Here is a 22633-nt window from a genome sequence, read left to right on the forward strand (position 1 = left end):
CCAAGTTGCCCAGGCGGGTCTCAAACCCACGGGCTCTGGCAATCCACTCACCTCAGCCTCCCAAGGCGCGGGATTACAGGCTGAGCCACCGAGCCCGGCTTCTCCAGCTTTTAAGAACACTTTCTGGAATGATAAAGGAAGACATAGTATAGGTGAACTTGGAAAACATGCCTGAAATTAATGTTAGAGTTCTGACGGCAAAGTTCCCACTGTTAATGTTATTTAACCATCCTAAAAGTATTTTTATGAGGGGCTAGTAATATCACCTAACTTCCTGCAGAATTGAGAAAAAGGTAAAGGTGCACAAATACCCAACATTCAAATAAGAGGAGCGACTTAAAAAAAATCAGTTAAGTCTTCAAAGTCAGAAAGTTGCTTTTCAGGTACTATCTCCTTCTGTGTGTGACGAGTGGGCTAGTTGCTGCAGAAGCTCTGGACCTTTACCTGATTTCCTTTTTCTCAGCTGCTTCCATGACTTCCCTGTCACTCCGACCGGCTCCCAGCTCTCAGCTCTCAGGCCAAAGCACCTGGACGATCTTTTTAAAAAGCCGATTGGCCGTCTTTCTGTATTACCACCAGCACTTCACCACCGTCAGGTTTCTGGGAAGAGGAGTTCCCTCTAGATCCTTATGGAGTGACAAATTTTGTTGCTCCTGGAATTTTTCAGACCCAAACTAGCGTTTCTACGATGGTTTATTTGGCAAATTTTTCTTGATCATAGGTGGCTGATGAGGAACGTGCTTTTATTAGAAACAAAACTGTCTTTGCAGAAGTGAGGGCGTGTAGTCAATGAACTCTAGAGGATAGAAATCAAAAGCGTGAGAACCAGACGGCCTCCCTGATTGGGGCGAAGCATCTGCAGATTAGCTCAGTGGAACTTAACGCCACGGATCTTTCATGCCGTATTTTCCCGTCTTTAGTTTTCAGTAGCAAGTGCTGGCCGGGTGTTTGCTCGAGGCTGATTCCGGCCAGATTCTACTGCAACATCCATACTTTTCAGAGTTAGAAGGTATCTTTGCAGGTTATCTATTACATTATCCAGTCTAGGAATCGCGTGTACTCCCCCACTGCCAAATTCCAGCCTTTGCTTAATTAATTCCAAAACCAGAGAACTCACTACTAGACACCAATCGGGCAGCAAGATTTGCGGCTCTCCCAAGAATCTGACCCCGGCGTCAGATTTTTAACAGAAGGGATGAGGGCCTGGGGCGAGCGGGAGGAGAGAGTCAAATCCCTTTAAAGCAGCAATCCCCAACCTTTTTTGGCATCAGGGACCGTTTTCGAGGAAAACAATTTTTCCACGGAAAAACCTGTGTGAGGGGGATGTGCAGTCAAACCTCACTGCTCAAGCTAATCTGTATCTGCAGCCGCACCCCAGCGCTAGATGGGGTGCGGCTGTAAATACAGATGAAGTTTAGCTAGCTAGCCCCCGCCGCTCACCTCGTGCTGTGTGGCCGGGTTCCTAGCAGGCCACGGACCAGTGCCAGGCCGCGGCCAGGGGATTGGGGATCCCTGCTTTAAAGTACTGAGAGACAAGAGAAGACCGAGACCCTGGTGGCATCTGGCGATCACCTTAACACAGTTGACTAGAGTACAGCAGGATGACGCCTGCGCAGTGGGTCCAAAGCCTCACCGCAGAGTGGACAGTCGACTGTCGGAGGGAAAGGCCGCTAGGTGGCAAAGCAAACAAGTACCGCGAGATTTCGAGGACCCGGATAATCCCGCCCCCAGAGCAAAGCCGGAAGAAGGCGGGACGAACCGGAAGAAGGTGAAATGCTTTGGGTAGGCACTCCATGGCTGTGAAGATGGCGGCGGCTGCGTGGCTTCAGGTGTTGCCTGCCATTCTTCTGCTTCTAGGGTCTCATCCATCCCCATTATCGCTTTTCGGTGCAGGACCGGCACCCGTGGCTGCTGCCGACAGGTCCAAGTGGCACATTCCGATGCCATCGGTGAGTGTTCACTTCAGTATTGACTAAACCTGAGGAACAAGGGGTGGGGCTACGGCGGCCTAAGGGGTCCATGAAGGTTCCGCAAAAGTCGCTTCCAAAGGGGTGGGGTTGCCGGGGTGTTCTGTATTTCTCGCCAGCTGGGACCCACCTCCCTGGAGCGGAAAGCCGCGCACTTTTGTGGGTAGACTAGCGGTGATGTCAGGGCAGCTTCAGCAGCGGAAATGAGTGGTGGAGCGGTTTCTCATCAAAGTAACAGAACTTTCAGTGCCTGACTTGAGAGAGATATAAACTTGTTGTATAGAGTGGTTTATCTTTCAGATTAAGTTTCAGTCCAGCGACTCCAGGTTGGAGGAGAGAGATATGTAAACAGGCATCTTCATTTTTTTTCCTTCCTCTGCACTTTTTTTTTTTGGTTTCTGGGTAATTCTACTTAAGAGATTGTTCAATTTCACCCAGACTTGGAAATGGTTATTCAAAGTTTTGCTATGGGTTTAGGAAGCATAAGGATTTAAAAATATATTTTAACATGGGAATGGTTAAAATGGAACCATTAGTATGCTAACATTTAATGTGGTAAGGCTAGTCTTTCATTTGGACAAGTAACTAGATAGCTTGGCCCTTTCTGCCTCTCCGTCTCTTTTAAGTGTTATGTGAGTGGGAAGTACAATCCTCTGAACGGACAAAAACAAAAACAAACAAAAAACACTTGTAGGAAGGAAATGCTGAAAAGCATTAGTCCTATTAAAACTACGTTGGCTTTTTTGTTGCATTCTGCTCTGTTCCCTGATTGTAATGCCCAAATCTTATTTTGGCTTTTAAGTGGCAAACATTATAGCTTTTATTCATTTGATAAAGATCTTCATATTCTTAGTTTTAGGTTTTGCTTGTACTAAAATGGTTAATAGTTAAGTCATTTTAGACTTAAACATAAAAAATTGGTTTGCTCACAGAATAGTTGATTTGAAAAAAATGGGCCAGAGGCGGTGTCTCACACTTGTAATCCCAGCACTTTGGGAGGTGGAGGCATGAGAATTGCCTGAGCCCAGAGGTTCAGGACTAGCCTGGGCAACTTGGTAAGACCTCATCTCTACAATAAATCAAAAAATTAGCTGGGAGTGATGGTACACCCTGTAGTTCCGGATACTTGGAAGGCAGAAGGACCTCCTCAGCCTAGCAGGTCAAGACTGTGGTGACTGTGAGCTTGCCACTGCACTCTAGCCTGGGAGACAGAGTGAAACTCCGACTTAAAAAAAAAAAAAAGATTGGTTATTTTGGGCAGCGATTTGTCAATAAATTGAGTGAACCGATTAAGGGGTACATCCAAGTCGAGTTGGGATTTCTAGCATCTTTCCTTCTGTAGTCCATTTAGTTATTCATGGTCCGTCGGGGTTGGGACAGAAATCATGCCTCTTCACTAAGGGGCATAATCCTGCAGTTTGGATATGGTCGAATTTTACTAAAAGGAAGGATGTTGATAGATGTTCTTTTTGGTTAAAATTTGAACATTTTATATGTTTTGGTAGTTATATTCTGCCTTGGAAATTAAAATGATCTGATGCTAATTATCTTTCCTTTATCTTTGCAGGGGAAAAATTATTTTAGTTTTGGAAAGATCCTCTTCAGAAATACCACTATCTTCCTGAAATGTGAGTTTTTGAGTTTCATGAAGTTTTAATTTGGGTTGTTAAAAGTTATTGGTAAACTTTGTGTATGACTTGTTTTCTATTTTTGATGGACTACTTGTAGCATATTTTTAAGTTCTGAAGTTTAATAGTTTGGCACTAAGTAAATATATTTAGTATTAACTAGTCAGGTCCTTTTACTGAATAATCTGCAGAATACTTACTTGTGTGAACTTTATTTTCTTGTTTTTCTGGTGTTTACTGAAGTACACATATACATACACTCTATATTTCATGTAGAAATATCTATTAATAGATATGTCAATTATATTAATAGATTATATATTCTGGTATGTATTTTATATTCATATATGCTACATATACTATACTGAATATATTCAATCACATCTCAGTGGAATTACATTTACAATCATGTGTTGCTTAATGATGGGATATGTTCTGAGTGATGTATTAGGTTTGTTGTGTGAATATCATGGAGTGTACTTACACTCCCAGATGGTATAGCCTAGTGCACACCTAGGCTATATGGTGTAGCCTGTTGTTTCTAGGCTAAAACCTGTAAAACATACTACTGAACTGAATATTGTAAGCAGTTGTAACACAACAGTATTTGTGTATCTAAATATATCTAAACATAGACAAGTACAGTAAAAATACAGTATTGTAATTTTATGGGACAACTATTTTTATGCAGTCCCTTGTTGACTGAAACTATGCAGCACATAACTGTGATTATGTTGATTGATTACCTTCATGGTATTTAAATCTATTCTGAGTCATAGAGATACCACTAGATGTTTATTTGTCAGACCACTGGCTCTGAAGGAATATATTTCGTAGATCTTTTATTTACTAAAGGAGTATTTTACTATCTTGGAAGAGGAAGCTCAGAGATATTATCAAGAAATAGGGATTATGTAGAACAAAACTAGTCTAGTGGGAAAACTGCTGTGTCTGAATCTAAAGTATTCCATTGTTTGTTAAAGAAGTTTTCTTTTAGTTCTGAAATTGGCTTTAATTTAGGGAATGAATGATCATAGGCAGCTTTATTTTGAGATCAGGGATAAAAATCTAGATGATCGATATGTGATTTTATGTGTACTCTCTCCATGAAAGTGCAAAATTATAAGTCATAGTTTATTCTTTCGATTGTTTAGTAAGTAGTTATTAAATACTTAATGTGTTCCATATACTGTTTTAGACAGTTGGGAAGTGGTAAAAAAATTTCCTCATTGAGCTTACAGTCTAGTGGGGGTGAAAGCAACAGCAGAATTTCTATGAAGAATGTACTATGTCCATGAATATATATATATATAATCTACTGACTAGTGACTTACATTTAATTTAAATTAGATTTACTCTGACACACTGGCCTTTCATGTGAGATTGGTTTATTAGGTAAGAGTAGCAGTTAGGAATAGCAGGATATTATCTTTTGGAATAGCTGACAGCCTGTTTGCTATTCTTTTTCTTAGGTACTGTCTTTTTCTTACTCTGTATTTTGATTAAATAGTATTTTGCCAAGTTGAACAAGCTGCATATTTTATTATTATTATTATTATTTGTGTCAGGATCTCACTCTGTTGTCCAGGCTGGAGTGCAGTGGCACAATCAGGGCTCACTGCAGCCTCGACCTCCTGGGCTTAGGTGATCCTTCTGCCTCAGCCTCCTGAGTAGCTGGGACTACAGTTGCTTATCACCATTCTCGGCTAATTTTTCTGATTTTTTGTAGAGAGGAAGTTTTGCTATGTTGCCCAGGCTCGTCTCTAACTCCTGGCCTCAAATAATCCTCCTGCCTTGCCTCCCAAAGTGCTGAGATTACAGGCGTGCGCCATCACCGCACCTGACCTAAGCAGCATATTTTAAAGTATCTAGATTTTATTGTTTTTGGAGGATTTGAGGTACCTTAAAATTCACATTATCTTTTTTTTTTTATTACTTTTGTGCTTTCTCATATTTATGAGTTGTTTCTGATTTTATGCTTTTATGGTTTGGCATATAGCTTTCCATGGAATAGGAAAGACCCTTTTCAATGTCTGTGAAAGCCTTCCATACAAAGTTCTAAATATTGTCTTTTAACATATATTGTAATACAGAGGGTGCCAAAAAAAAAGTATACAAATGTTAAGAAAGGAAAAAGCTGTATTAAAATTGTAATAATATATATATACCGATAGCAAAAGACGACTACAAGTCATGCTTGACTTCTACAATTGCAAGAGATGCTCAAAGTGATTATCATCAACATCCAGACACTTCTGATTACGGCAAACTAAAGTAATACATAGGTAACATCTCTTAAAATGTGTATACATTTTTTGGCCCTCCTGATATATTTGCAGTGAAGTTTCCCTGCAGATCTCCTGTTTAGGGGCTGTATTCACTTGATTTTAATTAATTAATCCTTTCTCTGTGGGGTGCTTCTTAATAGTTTATAGCCTGATTGCAGTATCCTTTTTATAATTTCCATAAATTCTATTCAACAGTTCAAATTTTTTAGTATACTGATAGAGTCCTGTGAAAATGTGTTTGTCATTTAAAAATTAGTTTGATAAAACAGTTTAAAACAAAGCAAAAGAGAAACTTGTAATTAGGTTGCTTTTTTTGTTATGAGCCATAAGTAGATTCCTAAGTGCAGTCATGTCTATTTATGTCATATTTGCATTAAGGTAGGGAGTCTTTAGTATATTTTCCCTTCCACAGCTGGAATCATAGATAAAAGGGAATACTGATTTCCCCTAGATAAGACAGCTTATCAGTCATATAGTTAGATTTGTACTCTGAAGTCTTCAGACTTATGCCTTGATCCATTAGCGTTCTAAACTGTGTTTAATGAGTTTTGTGAAGCTTCTATGGTTTTTTGATGTTCCTTGAGGCCTCTCTTAGTGGGCTTTGAAAAGAATCTAATACTCTTATGTATGCTTTTGCTGTTTCTGCCATCCCTAACCATGCGTGCTCTTTGTTCATTGGTCTTTCTGTTCAATTTTGGTATCTTTCAAGTTCCAGGGCATGAATTTTTCCCTCAGTGGAGCTATTATTTATACCACTAAGTAACGCTCGTTAATATTGCCTTGTGATATCCCTAATGTTGTTATTCCTTGTCTTGCCAACTAGAATGTAGCCTTTTTAAGGGTTTATTATTAAATCATCAAAATAATTTGTTCCCACCATTTCTTGGGTCTAACACTGTGCCATTGTGCCTTTGTATCCTTATACTCTGTTTAATAAATATTTGGATGATAATAGAAGATAGTTTAATTTAGGACTGCTTTATCACTCAGAGTTTTCCCTAGAGATCTGGAAGTTAGGGATTTAAGGCATAAAAATAGATCTATACTTTCAAGAGGTTAAAAACTGCTTAACGGTAGTTTTTTATGGACAGTACTTTTATCTGAATTTCCAGTTCTTTCTGTATATGTTATTCCATTACCCTGTGTTTGGAGAAGGTAGTATCTCAATTTGAGTATCTCAGTTAAGAGTAGGAAATAAATAGGATGTAGGTTAATGGTTTAGAAAACATACTTTGGCAATCATCTTTTATTCACAAAAATTTCTTTTATAGTTGATGGAGAACCTTGTGATCTGTCTTTGAATATAACCTGGTATCTGAAAAGTGCTGATTGTTACAATGAAATCTATAACTTCAAGGTAAGGAACAGATTTTTCTAGGACCTTAGTGCTCATCTGGTTCCAACCTCTTAATTTTATAGTGGAAGGGGTATCATGTAGCTCTAAAGGAGCAGAGCTGAGACTAGAATGCATGCTTTCCAGTTTGCAGATCTACTATGTCAATACTTCTCAAACTTTTTGGTTTCAGAATGCTTATATTCTTAAAAATTATTGTGGACTCCAGAAAGACTTTGATTATGTGGGTTATGCTATTAGAAATTAAAACTGAGAAATATAAAAATATGTATTATTTTAAAGTTGCAATAATAAACTCATTACATGTTAATATAAAAAGCATTTTTAGATAAAAATAACTTTTCAAAAGAATCCAGAAGAGTAGCATTGCTGGCCTTTTTGCAATTCTGTTTAATATTTGGCATAACAGAAAATCACTGGATTCTTGCATCTCTTCCTTTACTCAGTGTATTGTGATACTTTGGTTGACATATATGAAGAGCATCTGATCTCCTATAGATAAGTAGTTGGGAAAGTAAATGGTGTTTGACTAGCCTTTTCAGGTAATTGAGGATATTCTTCTTTGATTCTATACCAAAACGCAACAAGTGGAGTTTCTTAAAGTTTAGGTGCAGGGTGAGACTAAAACCTGAAATCCTATTAATGAACTATTTTTTACTCTAACACAAATCCACTAGTGTGTATTGTACTTTGAATGGATTTTTTTTTTTTCACTCTGTCGCCCAAGCTGGAGTGCAGTGGCATGCTCACGGCCACCGCATTCCCAACCTGCTAGGCTTAAGCGATCCTTCAGCCTCAGCCTTCCAAGTAGCTGGCACTACAGGCATGCACCACCATGCCTGGCTATGACTGGATGTTTTACCCATGCGTTATCTTGTAACATCATTCATTGGTCATTTAGAAAATATTGGTTGACTGAATAATATAAATCTCCTAAATATTAACTCATTTTACATTTAACTCAAAATTATATTGTTAATAACCATCCCTCTGAGCCCTCCATCTCATCATTAGTTTCTTAAGTACTGGAAGCCTTTAACTTATGGTTTAAAATTTAAAAACACAGATGCTTCACAATTTCAGTTTTCGCCAGAAAGCTCAAATTTTATTTTGGCAGTGAAGTTTGTGACTGTGAAGACTAGTACAGTTAGGTACCACTGTCTTTGTTTCTGATAAGGGCAGCAATTCTACTCACCATTAGTTTTGTGGTATCAGTGTGAGGCAAAGAGCATACTATTACTATTTTAATTTATTTTATTTTTTGAGCTGGGGGATCTCACTCTGTCGCCCAGGTTAGAGTGCAGTGGCGTGATCATGGCTCATGGCAGCCTCGAGCTCCTGGGCTCAGGGGATCCTTCTGTCTCAGCCTCCCGAACAGATGAGACTACAGGTGCTTGCTACTATGTCCAGGTAATTTAAAAATTTTTCTTGTTGGAGACGAGATCTTGCTGTGTTGCCCAGGCTGGTCTTGAATTCCTGGACTCAAGCAATGCTTCTACCTTGGCCTCCCAAAGTGCTGAAATTACAGGCATGAGCCACTATGCCCAGCCCAGCCACTGTGTCCAGCCAGTTATTTTGAAAATAGTTTTGACCACTTAGATTTTGTAAAAGGGTTCATGGACCACACTTTTGAGAATTGCCATAGTATGTGATACTCGATTCTTGAAAATATATTGCTCTGAGATGGACTTTTTGAACTTTTCCATTCTGTTTCCATCCCACTACTCGCAGTTTACATCTTTTTTTGTTGTTTGTTTTAAAGATTCTCCTGTTCTTGAAGTTTCTTTATAAAGATAATTTGGCTATTTTTTTTCCCTTTTCTTCTGAGATAGAATCCTGCTGTGTCACCCAGGTTGGAATACAGTAGCACCATCATAGCTCACTGTAACCTTGAACTCCTGCCTCATGCAATCTTCCTGTCTCAGCCTCTGGAGTAGCTAGGACTATATAGACTTATGCTATAGCTGGCTATTATTATTATTACTATTATTGTAAAGATGAAGTCTCACTATGTTTCCCAGACTTGCTTTGATCTTCTGGCCTCAAGGTGATCCTCTTGCCTTGGCCTCCCAGAGTTTTGGGATTATAGGTTTATGCCACCATACCAGGCCTGACTGGTCTTTAAAAAATGTCCATCGTTCAGTCAGTTTTTAAAAACTTAAGCATTTTGAAATCTCTGCTTTTTGTTAAGGTTTTACATCATGTTTTTTGCAGTTTTAAAAATGTGTTTGTCTTTTGCTTTTATTATATAACACTGGGTAGGATTGATATGACAGGAAGGGCTGAAGAATTTAGAGAGAACTGATAACGCCTCCAGAATATGATATGAAATTGATGACTAATTGAATTTACAGTAATAGGTTTTTACATTTAAAACTTGGGATAAGCTGGGCTCAGTGGCTCAGCCTGTAATCTCGCGCCTTTGAGAGACTGAGGTGAGTGGATTGCTTGAGCCCGCGGGTTCGAGACCCGCCTGGGCAGCGAGACCTCATCTCTACAATAAATCAAAAAATCAGCCGGGGTGGTAGCACATGCCTGTAATTCCGGCTACTCGGAAGGCTGAGGCGGAAGGATCGCCGGAGCCTAGCAGGCGAGGCTGCGGTGGCCGGCAGCGGCTACTGTACTCCACTCTGGGTGACTGAGTGAGACTCCAACTCAAAAAAACAAACAAACAAACAAACAAAAAACTTGGGATAAACTGGTTAGAACTTAGCAGATCCTGCCTTCATAGTGCAAATTAAGAATGTTAAAATTGGGCCGGGCTCAGTGGCTCAGCCTGTAATCCTGCACTTTGGGAGGCCGAGGTGAGTGAATTGCCTGAGCCTGCAGGTTTGAGACCCGCCTGGCCAACTTGGTGAGACCTCATCTCTACAATAAATCAAAAAAATTAGCCTGGCATGGTAGCGTGCGCTTGTAGTTCCAGCTACTTGGAAGGCTGAAGCGGAAGGATCGCTGGAGCCCAGCAGGTCGAGGCTGTGGTGGCTGGGAGCATGCCAGTGCACTCCAGTCTGGGCGACAGAGTGAGACTCCAACTCAAAAAAAAAAAAAAAGAATGTAAAAATTGTTTTCGATTGCCAAAGGATAAAAATATGGAGATAAAAACAGGTGGTTGGAGATGTGTGATATTGGAGCTTACAAAAAAGAGGGCAAGACTACAGATGTGGGATGAAAGAAAAAATCACAGAACTGTTAGGTGAAACTACAGACATGATGAGTTTTTGAGAGGCAGCAATGAGCTGAAAATGGCTACAACAGTCTTATTAAAACTTTCTAACTTATGAACATGAGATTGTCTTTTTGGTGATGATGTTAATTTGACCAAGTAAATCTTTTTATTATATTTTCATGTGACAAAATTGTTTAAACTCTGGCAGCTTCCCAGTCTTCCCAGAATTGTTAGAGGCCTCTACCCTTTGTGATCCAAAGACTAGAAATCTATACTTTAGTTTAATAATGCTAGACTTTTGGCTGTTGTTATATAGAGTCTTTATTAGATGCTATAATTTTTAAAAGTAGAAAACCCAATAGCAAACTCAAAATTATATTTGTACTATAAGCTGTTGTCCTTTAAGTATCTTTTTTTTTTTCTTTTGAGTCAGAGCATCACTCTGTTGCTCAGACTGAGTGCAGAGGCATGATCACAGCTCCCCATAGCCTTGACCTTCTGAACTCAGGAAATCCTTCTGCTTCAGTTTCCTGAGTAGCAGGGACTATAGGCACATACCACCATGCCTGGCTATTTATTTATTTATTTGTATTTTTTTATAGAGATGAAGTCTTACTATGTTGACAAGACTGATCTCGAACTCTTGATTTTAAGTAATCCTCTTGCCTCGGCCTCCCAAAGTTCTGGGACCAACCTAAGTATCTTATTTTTAAAAAAATAAATTAAATACTTTGTATCTTCTCTATTTTTCCAGGCAGAAGAAGTGGAGACATATTTGGACAAACTTAAGGAAAAAAGAGGCTTATCTGGGAAATATCAAACATCATCAAAATTGTTCCAGAACTGCAGTGAACTCTTTAAAACACAGGTAATCTTTGAAAGTGATTGGCAGGAAATAGAAAAGGTAAAAAATGTAATGTCTGCGTTTTTGGCTATATCTGTTTCCCACTCCTCAATTATTTCTTCTGCAGAAACAGATTGGAAGCATGTTCTCATAGGTGCACAGTCAGCCACTTACATAGTCATCTCATTAAAGAGAAGATGTACTTTCCTTTGAATATAAAAAGAAAACTCCCAAATTTTTTTATTGTGGCAAAATATACATATGAAAGTTACCATTTTAATCATTTTTAAGTGTACAGTTCAGTGACATTAAGTACATTCACGTTGTGCAGGCATCATCCCATCCCCAGATCTTTAATCATTCCAAACTGGAACTTTTTACCCATTAAACAGTAATTCCCCATCTCCCACCCCTGGTAGTTAGTGACCACTATTCTACTTTCTATCTATGAATTTGACTATTCTAGATACCTCATATAAGTAGAATTATACAATTTTTGTTCTTTTTTTTTGTCTGACTTCTTAGTGTAATGGTTTCAAGGTTCCTCCATATTATAGAATGTATCAGAATTTCATTCCTTTTTAAGGTTGAGTAATACTTTGGTTTATATATCTCTCTATATATCTATATATATGTGTGTGTGTGTGTGTATACCACATTTTATTTTTCCATTCATCTGTCAATGGACATTTGAAACCTCAGATTTTTAATTATCTTCTCACCTCATCTGATTGATACAGTCCCAGAAAAATCAGGATTTTAAAGTTTTACTGCTACAGATCCGAAGTCAAAAGGTTATCATCACTATCTTATGATTGAATTTCACATCTTATTTTGTGAAAAGAGGAAGCTATGAATAACACTATATTTTTAATGCTTATATATATGTAATCATATAAATGGAGATTCTGATATGAAATTCTCTTGTCTTAGAAATATCTAATGCCAATTTCTTGTTAGAAAAATTTTAGATGTGTTATTATAACTATAGTCTTTACTTAAAAATTGCTTTGGAATATTTAACAAATTACCTTGAACTGGAAAGCAGCTCATAGTTTGGCTAATAGAAGTAAAGTTTATTGATGTAGATGAGGTAGTTGATAATTGATGTAAGGGTTCAGTTCTTGTTATAACGTAGATTTTATGGACTTGGAGGAAAAGAAGATAACTTTAAAATGGTGGAAGTATGGTAGAAAAAGAAAGCTAGAAACAATGCAATGCTGAATAGTTTGTATATATTCTATTGGTTTTCCAAATTTGTCTCTCAGGCTGGAAGGATTGGTTGGTGTTTCTTAGATTTGATTATGAAAGCTCCCTGTAGTATCATGTTGCCTGAGGTTGACTACGGTTAAATCTGCTATAATCTTTCCTGCATCTTAGCCTTTTGGTAAGGTTTCTTCCTCCACTGTAACAGTTTAATTATACGATATAATTGTTCATTTACCACTACCTGGTAAGAAAGGTAATTAGTTGTAGTTTTTTTATGGACATGGAGTGTGGTGTAGTAGAAAGAACAGTGGACTTAAGTGTCAAGAATCTTAGGTTCAAATCTCATTTCTTTGTTTAAAGCTTTACAGCTTTGAGCTGCATTTTCCTCCTCTGTAGAATGAGGGACAGTTATTCTACTGTTATGTCTAAGACTTTGTCATTCTTAAATATTCATTATTCTCATAGAAAAATGAATAACCAGTATGGTTTGATATTATTTTTTAGTTCTCAGCAGAGTTTTACTCACTTCTTTGTGGTGAACTGGAAATCTTTTGTCTGTTGATGCTGTACTTTTATATTTACTGTTATAGTGTTTGTTTTAACCATTTCTGTGTAGTCTGAGGTTCATGTTTCTTTTAGTATTTATATATCTTTAATTTTAGTTTTATGTTTCTTTTATAGAGCTTTTCTGGGGAGTTTATGCATCGGCTGCCTCTTTTAGGAGAAAAACAGGAGGTAATGTTTTCCTTATATATTTCTGAGAGTACAGTAACAATTTTGGTGACATGGGAGCTGCCAGTGCTTACTGTATCACTGGGAGGGAGCACCAAGCCTGGGGAGTAGGCTGAGGTTTGGCTGGAGGAGCACAATTAGTTTTTAAAAAATCTGAATTCTTCTTTTTTTTTTTAATTTTTAAAGGCCAAAGAGAATGGAACAAATCTTACCTTTATTGGAGACAAAACTGTAAGTATATCCAGGAATTTGGAGCACTGAACACATATTTTGGTTTTCTTATGTTCATGTATTTTTGAATTATTCTTTCAGTATGGTAACAATTAAAAAGAAAGTTAAGATTTGAAGCTGTATACCAAAATGTTAAAAATGATTATCTCTGGATGATATTATGAGCGATTTTTCTTTTCTTCTTTGTGTTTTCTTTATTTTTATATTTTCTAAAATAAATCTGTATTCCTTTTATAATTGCCCCCGTATAAATGTTTGTAAACAGGAAGAAACTTATTAAGCTCTATCTAAAATTATCTGTGATAGGATATAGCTAGAAGAGAGTTTGGAAAATTGAAGTAAGATTGAAAGCTATAAATATGCCTTACATTTCCACAAATACACACTATTTGGGTACTTATTTCACTTTCTAACTCATAATAACTAATTTCTCAGAATGTTCTCAGTTAAAAATAACTGGACTCATGTTGGGTCATGGTTTTTACAAAACTGATTAAGATTTTAACTTTATGAAAATTTTGTTAAGCTAATTCCTAGTTGACCCTGAGTTATCTCTGAGTCAGGTCAGATAAAGGCAAGCCCTGAGAATGGGACTTTTCAGCAGTCTGCCAGACACCTCAGGCAATTGGTTTTTTAGGGACCTTCAAACCCGAACCCCCCCCCCACCGTGGTTGCCAAGATGCTATTTTTCATAACTGTTACGGTTTCGAGATTTTGGTTTCTTGGAGTTTGGGAGAAAGGGGTGGGATTAGGATGAGAAAAAACATTATGACTTGCTTTTCTTGCCTAGATCGAACTGTTTTTCTTGAAGAAACACGTTTTTAATTATTGAAAACTTTAGCTAATTTCCAAAGTTCCAAAAAAAGTTGATTTTGATAGTTTCTGCTGGTGTTTTCGTTGCTTTTATGGATGAGTGGATTTTCAGAGGTCCTTATTTTGTCATTCTGGAAGTGTTCCTACTTACCCTAATTTAAGCTGTACAAAATTTTAGCATGAAAATAAATTAGGCATGAAAGTCTTCATTAATTTTTTTTCAACAAAGGATATCAATGGGTTTTTTCTTATTACTAATATGTATATTCACTCTCAAAGATTCAGAAAATATATATAAATAAAAGAAGAAAATAACTATCTCTAATACCAGATATAAAAATATTATAAATATAACAGGCAAAATATACAATATATGGTTATATATAAATCTATATATTATATTAAATATATAAATACATATTTGTATTATATTTAATATTTATATTATATATCTGGTATATTTTGTCTGTGGGCATATTTATATTTAACTTATTTTATTTTATTTTTTTTTGAGTTGGAGTCTCACTCTGTTACCCAGACTGGAGTGCAGTGGCCGCTCCTGGCCACCGCAGCCTCGACCTGCCGGGCTCTGGCAATCCTTCCGCCTCAGCCTTCCGAGTAGCCGGAATTACAGGCGTGTACTACCACACCCGGCTAATTTTTAAAATTTATTGTAGAGATGAGGTCTCGCCTGCCCAGGTGGGTCTCGAACCCGCGGGCTCAGGCAATCCACTCACCTCAGCCTCCCAAAGGCACGGGATTGCAGGCTGAGCCACCGAGCCCGGCTTCAACTTATTTTTAAAAGGGAATCTTACAGTATATATTATATGACAGCTTTTTTCTTGTAGCTTAGTAATAGTACATGGACATTTTTCCAGTTCAATAAATGTTGTATAGCATGATTATTATTACTTAAATGTCCACATAGTGTCTTGTATGCATACATTGCAATTTGTTAATAAATTCTCTATCCTTGGACGTTTATGAGTTTCATCACCTTGCAATTTTAAACAGTGCTATGATGAATATTCTTGTAGCAACATTTGTTTTTAAATCTTTGTTTTCTGACTTCAAAAGGTAAACATTTTTGGCTACAACTTAAAAGTAAAAATCCTTTGTAATTTTATTTGGTAATAGTTTTAGCAGTCTAGTGTGATTACATAGAATATGTACATATTAACCAAAATAAAATATGATGTCATATCTGTATTTTCTTTTTACTACCAAATAGTTACATTGAGCACCACTTCACTTTTTCATGGCTGCATAGTGTTCCAGTTTATCTTTTTTTTTTTTTTGAGTTGAGGTCTTACTCAGTCACCCAGACTGGATGGAGTACAGTGATACCACAGCCTTGACCTCCTGGGCTCATGCGATCCTTCTGTCTCAGCCTTCTGAATAGCTGGTACTCTAGGTATGCACCACCATACCTGGCTAATTTTTAAATTTTTTTGTAGGTCTTGCTATGTTGCCCAGGCTGGTCTTGAGCTTCTGAGCTCAAGCAGTCTGCCTACCTTGGCCTCCTCAAGTGCTGGGATTATAGGTGTGAGCCACTTCTGGCCCAGTTTATCATGATTTTTATAACTAACTTACAATTGGTATACATTGGATTGTTTCTAGGTTTTCACCATTATGGATAAGGTCATGTTCATAATGTCCAGCTATATCTTTGTGTACACTTATAATATTTAGGTCAAATTCCTGGACATAGAATTGCTGGATCCAAATGCATACAGTTTAAAAGTTCTTTGTGTATGCTTTGCCAAAGTGCTCTACAGAGTCGTAGCAATTTGTGGTCCCAAGAAAGTTAGAATGAGTGTCTTAGTTCCTTGTGTTGCTATAAAAGTCTACCTGAAGCTGGATAATTTATAAAGAAAAGAGATTTATCTGACTTATGGTTCTACAGGCTGTACAAGGAACATGGAGCGAGTATCTGCTTCTGGTGAGGGCTTCAGGCTGCTTCCACTCATGGCAGAAGGCAAAGGGGAGATGGTGTGTGTAAGATCACATGGCAAGAGAGAAAGAGAAAGAGGAGAGGGAGATGCCAGGCTCTTTTTAACAATTGCAGGAACAGATAGAAGGAGAATTTACTCATTACTGCCAGGACAGCACCAGGCCATTCATGAGGGATCCACTCCCGTAACTCAAATTCCTCTCATTAGGCCCCAGACTTTAACATGAGGTGGGACAAATATCCAAACCATAGCAATGAGTTTCCATTTTTCTTCACAAAAAATGACTGCTATCATTTACTTTATTTATTTATTTTTTTGAGTTGGAGTCTCATTCTGTCGCCCAGACTGGAGTGCAGCGGTCGCTCGCGGCCACCGCAGCCTCGACCTGCTGGGCTCCGGCGATCCTTCCGCCTCAGCCTTCCAAGTAGCTGGAATTACAGGGCTGCTGTCATTTAAAACAGATTTTATGCAGTTTGCCTTATTAAGCAATAATTTGTTGTTATAAATTGTATTTTAATAATTATTGTTGAAAGTTAACATTCATTTATATACATATTGACTGTTTGTAATTTTGCGTTCTTCAGTTATCTTCGTGCAATGCATACCTTGAGTTCTCTCAAGATTTGAACTCTGTTCCTAGTGATTAAAGCTAGCTGAAAGATGACCCTGTTGATATTACTGCAAGTAATATTTAGAAATAGGATATTGTCAAAAGAAGTCAAATAATTATCTATACTTTGATTTTTTTTTCCTGAAAATTGGACCTGAGGTAAATGCTGTATAATCCTGTTTAAAGGGTGTTCACAAGCTCAGTACTTCCACCTTTTATTAAAGCTCTGATAAAACATATATGCTTGTGGAAGGAAGGTCCTCTACCTCTCCTTCCCCTAAGAAAAGATGGATACAAGAGACCACTTTAATATTTTGAAAAACTTTAGTTTGATTTAAGTAGTAATGTGATACATTAATTTTTTTTAAAAAAATTAATAGGTATTTTTTAGAGCATCTTTAGGTTTACAACAAAATTGAGCAGAAAGGACAGAGAGGTCCCACATATTCCATTCATACCTGTATACTCAGCCTCCCCCTCCTTCAACATACTGTACTACTGTGGTACTCTTGAAAAATTGATGAAGTACTTTGACATGTCATTAGCAACCAAAGCCCATACATTAAGGTCCACTCTTTGTGTTGTACATTCTATGGGTTTTGGTATATTATAACATTTCCACCATTATACTATCATACAGAATACGTTAAGTGCCCTAAAAATCCTTTGTGCTCTGCCTGTTCATCTCTTTCTTCCCCCTAAACTGACAATCACTGATCTTTTAATTTCTTCATACTTTTACCTTTTCCAGATTGTCATCTGGTTGGAATCATACAAATATTTAGGCTTTTCAGATTGACTTCTTTCACTTAGTAAATACATTTAAGGTTTTTCCATGTCTTTTTATGACTTGATAACTCATTTTCTTTTTAGTGCTGAATAATATTCCATTGTTTGGATATACCACAGTTTATCCGTTCACCTATTGAACGACATCTTGGTTGCTTTCAAGTTATAGCAATTATGAATAAAGCTGCTGTAAACATTTGTGTGCAGGTTTTTATGTGGATATGAGGTTTCAACCCCTTTGGAAAAATACAAGGGGGTATGATTGCTAGATTGTATGGTCAGAGTATATTTAATTTTGTAGCCATTATGATTTTGACAGTGCAGTGCTGAATAAGAAATGGACCATTTTGTGAACCTTTGTAGTCTGTCTTTCTGACAGCATCAGTAATTAGATTACCACATGCAACTTTAATTATTTTATCTTACTGATGGTTTTTTTAAAAATTCTGTTGAAGGGGACCTACAATTTTGAGACAATATCATTAAGACAGCATTTTAAAAATAGTTCTATTTATAGTCTAGCAGTAGACCATGAAAAAAGAAAATTAATAATTCTGTTAAGGAGAAGGAAATAATTAGTAGTTGAGATGGTAGTTAAGAGTACAAACTCTGGGGTCAGATATCCTAGATTTTATATTCCCAATTCACACCTTAATACATCTGGAAAAATTATTCTCTTGTGCTTCAGTTTCTTACATGGTAAAATGTAATACTACTAGAAGTGATGCCACCAAGAATTGTGGAGTAAAGATAGCCGGATCTCTATGTCTTCACAGAAGAAACCAACAAGCTGGCAGACTGTCACACTCAACTTTCACAAAGCTTTGGAATCTAGTAAAAAACTTAAAAGAACAAGCAAAAAAACTTATTGAAAAAAACCTACAGCATTGTGTTAAGAAAGTACTGTAGTGTTTTAAATTGCCTGTTTACCATCCCTGCCTTCCCAGTTCAGAGGTAGGAAGATGGCACCTTGCAATCATAGTGCAGATTGCTAGTGCAAGAAAAACTCATATGGATCTTATTCTTAAAAACTTGTGGTTGTGTGTTTTGGCCTGGGTGGCTCCCTTTAGGACCTGTGTAAAGACTTGTCTTTGTTTCGCCCAACTTAGAGCATTCATAGGATTGGGGTGACTTCTAGGGTGGTGTTTGCCAAAAGCATTTAAAGGCAAAAATATTGGCTGCATAAGGAAAAGGATAACAGTGGGGACAAGTGATAGACTGACAAGCCTGGGAAGGAAAAGTTCTGGAAAGGAGATATATGGCAGAACAAGGGCTTTTAAAAGCTCCTGTATGTACTGGGGAATTGAGAAATCCATGTGCACATTCTCAGGATAGATATATGCTCAGAAAAGACCTTAGGTGACCCTACTCTTTAATTCTTGCTGAACTTCAGCCTCTGCACAAGCAGAAAGTGAAGACTAAGGAAGGGCTTTAATTGGTCCAGCTAAGTGTTGAATGATTGCCCCAGTCTACAAAGACGGGGAGAGCATTTTTTCCCTTTTGACTTCTCTTGTTTTAGGAAATCTTTGTCCAAACACTGATTGACCACTAAGCTAAAGGAACACAGCTTCCAGTAGCTACACAGAACAAAGAATACAGGTTTTACAAAAATAGTTTAGAAAAATCACAAAACAGTAACAACCCACATCATTAGCTAACAAGCCTCAGGGGATGGGACAGATTCTGGTTTCCAGAGTTGCCACGTTATATTAAAAATGTTCAGTCTTCAGTGAAAAATTATAAGGCATGAAAAGAAACAAGAAAGTGTGGCACATTTACAGGAGAAAAAAAAATAATAGAAAGTACCTCTGAGGAAGCCTAAACATTAGACTTACCAGACCAAGACTTTAAATGAACTGTCTTAAATACATGTATACTCAAAGAGCTAAACAAACAAACAAAAAACAGGGATGAAAAACTAAAAGAAACCAGGAGAACATAGGGAGAGATAAAAATGTTAAAAAGAACAAAGACAAATTAACAGAGTCCAAAAGACCCTTGGGATACCTTCAAGTGCTTCAACATGCATATAATAAGAATTCAAGAGGAGAAAGAGACAAATAAAGGAATGTAAGAATATTTGAAGAAATATGGCCCAAACTTCCTAAATTAAACAATTGAGAAACTCACAAAGCTCAAACTCCAAGCATAAACAAAATGTTGTGTGTTCATAAAATGGAATATCATTCACCCATAAAAATAAATTACTGTCCTTGAAAATGTAATGTTAAATGAAAGAAGCCAGACACAGAAGGCCTCATATTTGTGATTCCTTTTAAGTGAAATGTCCATAATAGACAATTCCATGGAAGGAAGAAGCAGATGAGTAGTCATAAGTGGTTGAGGAGGGAGAGATGAGGAGTTATTGCTTTTAAGGAGTACAGAGTCTTCTTTTGGGATGATAAAAATGTTTTTTAACTAGCTAGAGTTAATGTTTGTACATTATGCATGTTCCACATGCCAATGAATTATGCATATTAAATTTATGAATTGTATGTTAGGTGAAATTTAGTTTAAAAAGGAGTTAATAGTACCTATCTGATAGAGTTGTTGTGAGGATTAAAGAATGTAATACATGTTATATACCTAACAGAGTACCTGACATATAAATACTATTTTTACAGGTTCAAAATCTCTACAGGTTCTATTTTTACAGGTTCAAAATCCAGGGTTAAATGTAAACTTTTTCAAATCCTGAAAGATAAGAATTAACCAATTTCTATTGGAATTTGTAAGAGGTGATTTTAAGATATATAAAATTAATAGCTGAGCAGCTTATTACATCAAACTTTCATTGTTTAATGAGCAAGTAAGTTCAGGAAAGGTTTAGTAGTTACAGTTAATGGGGCATGTGATACTCATAACTTTGACGCTATAAAGTTTTCTCACAAACCACTTCTGAGTCTTGTCAGAGAGACTGTTTATTAGGCAGAGATAAATCACTGTATGATTTAGCATGGCATTTATCTGTAAGTTACTAAGGTAACCTGGTAAATAGATAGCTGAAGAATCATTTAATCTGTTTTGTTTGACACTTTGGATTTTTTATCATGGAGTATAATTTTTGACCTGCTTAGTTTTTCTTAGGTTGTAGAAGATTTTAATCATTTGAGAAAAGCTGTAGCTCCACAGGAAAATACATAAACCTACAAAAATCTGTTGTCCATTTTGAGGGGTTCTATGGATCAGTGAAGCTTTCCTAGCAATCTCTGGATAAGTTTCTCCTTTTAAGACCAGATGGTAAGAAGTTGCAGTTCTAAGTAGCAGTACCTCCTTTCACATACAAGGAAGAAGAAACAAGTGCTTTGCTCTGTTCATCTTTATTGTTGTATCTTAGTCTTGTGTTTGTAAAAACTAGTCTATGTGGAAAGGAGTCGTCACTGCGCCCCCCACAGTCAAGAACTCGAAAACTGTTAATTTGTCTTCCTTGACTTTGTGGAGCAATGACACTTGCTTTCCATATAGACTAGCCCGAGGTTAAAACTTTAGTATAAATGTAAGACCGTGTCAGCAAGAATTCTGGTAGTCTTGAAAAGGGAGTTGAACAAAGGGAATTAAATTCAGTAATTGGTGCTTATAATTCATTTTACCGGCTGGGCACAGTGGCCCATGCCTGTAATCCCAGCTCTTTGAAAGGCAGAGGCGGAAGAATCACTTAAACCCAGTTCGAGACCTGCCTGGGCAGCACAGCAAGACTCCATCTCTATAAAAAATACAAAACTTAGACATGTGTGGTACAAAACTTAGACATGCCTATAGTCTCAGCTACTCAAGAAGCTGAGGCAGAAGGAGTGCTTGAGCCCAGGAGTTTGAGGCTGCACTCTAGCTTGGGCATCAAAGTGAGGCCCTATCTCAAAAACAGAAACAAAAAAATCAATTTTACTGATATAATCATGGATTTTTATAGGTGATTTAAATAATTCTTAGTTTAACAGCCAGCTGTGATGGCTCATGTCTGTAATCCCAGCACTTTAGGAGGGCAAGATGGGAGAATCACTTGAGCCCAGGAGTTTGAGAATGGCCTAGACAACATAGCGAGAACTTGTCTACAAGAAAAAAAAAAATCAGAAAAATAGGCCGGGCGTGGTGGCTCAAGCCTGTAATCCCAGCACTTTGGGAGGCCGAAGCAAGAGAATTACCTGAACTCAGGGGTTCAAGACCAAGCCTGGGCAGCTTGGTAAGACCTCATCTCTGCAGTAAATTAAAATATTAGCCAGGCGTGACAGTATGTGCTTGTAGTTCTAGCTATTTGGAAGGCTGAGGCAGAAGGATTGCCTGAGCCCAGCAGGTTGAGGCTGTAGTGACCATGAGTGTGCCACTGTACTCTGGCCTGGGTTGCAGAGTGAGACTCCAATTAAGCAACAACAACCAAAATAATTGGAAAAATAAGCTAGGCGTACATGGGGGTGCATGGCTATAGTCCTGGCTGAGGCGGAAGGATCACCTGAGCCCAGGAGGCGAAGGCTGCTGTGAGCTGTTATCATACCACTGCTCTCCAGCCTGGGCTACAGAGTGAGACCCTGACTACAAAAAAAAAAAAAAAAAAAGAGAGAGAGAGAAGAAAGTCATTTTACTTACGTAATCATGGATTTTTGTAGATGTTTTAAGTAATTCTTAAACGGCCTGGTGCAGTGGCTTGTGCCTGTAATCCAAGCACTTTGGGAGGCCAAGGTGGGAGGATTGCTTGAGAGTTCAAGATCAGTCTAGACCTTGTCTTTACAAAAAAGTCATCAGTTGGATGTGGTAATAGGCACCTGTAGTTCTAGCTACTTGGTAGGCTGAGGCAGAAGGATTGCCTGAGCCCAGGAGGTTGAGGCTGCAGTGAGCGTGATCATGCCACTGTACTCCAGTGTGGACAACAGAGTGAGACCCCCAACTCAAAATAAACAAGTAAAATAAAATAAAATCCTTAGTTTATTCTTGATGTCTTTGTAAAACAACCTGGTATCCTTATGTGACTTAAACAGAGATTCAATTTAGTGATTTTTTTGTTTTTTGGTTTTTTTTGAGTTGGAGTCTCACTCTGTCGCCCAGACTGGAGTGCAGT

General features: G+C 37.6%; 2 protein-coding genes across 4 annotated transcripts in view; one reads left to right on the forward strand and one right to left on the reverse strand.

Annotated features, from left to right (window-relative positions):
* Nucleotides 1-1968, reverse strand: part of GANC (glucosidase alpha, neutral C) — a 70012-nt gene extending 68044 nt beyond the window's left edge. Inside the window, exons 1-2 of the mRNA XM_008059430.2 lie at nucleotides 1760-1968; nucleotides 445-796 (exon numbers count right to left, since the gene is read on the reverse strand). Coding sequence (XP_008057621.1) covers nucleotides 445-473 — 29 coding nt within the window. The 5' untranslated portion in view covers nucleotides 474-796; nucleotides 1760-1968. The remainder of the gene's footprint in view (nucleotides 1-444; nucleotides 797-1759) is intronic.
* Nucleotides 1536-22633, forward strand: part of TMEM87A (transmembrane protein 87A) — a 59454-nt gene continuing 38356 nt past the window's right edge. The window contains exons 1-7 of one of the 3 annotated variants that reach the window (XM_021713019.1): nucleotides 1536-1949; nucleotides 3535-3595; nucleotides 7155-7240; nucleotides 11158-11271; nucleotides 13138-13191; nucleotides 13375-13419; nucleotides 14210-14408. In XM_021713019.1, coding sequence (XP_021568694.1) covers nucleotides 1794-1949; nucleotides 3535-3595; nucleotides 7155-7240; nucleotides 11158-11271; nucleotides 13138-13191; nucleotides 13375-13419; nucleotides 14210-14251 — 558 coding nt within the window. In that variant the 5' untranslated portion in view covers nucleotides 1536-1793 and the 3' untranslated portion in view covers nucleotides 14252-14408. Of the gene's footprint in view, nucleotides 1950-3534; nucleotides 3596-7154; nucleotides 7241-11157; nucleotides 11272-13137; nucleotides 13192-13374; nucleotides 13420-14209; nucleotides 14409-22633 lie in introns of those variants that run through there. The other 2 variants (XM_008059439.2, XM_021713014.1) reach the window with 2 other exon arrangements.

The sequence above is a fragment of the Carlito syrichta genome, unplaced genomic scaffold (assembly GCF_000164805.1).
Source record: "Carlito syrichta isolate Samal-C Ts95f unplaced genomic scaffold, Tarsius_syrichta-2.0.1 Scaffold91562, whole genome shotgun sequence".
Lineage (NCBI taxonomy): Eukaryota > Metazoa > Chordata > Mammalia > Primates > Tarsiidae > Carlito > Carlito syrichta.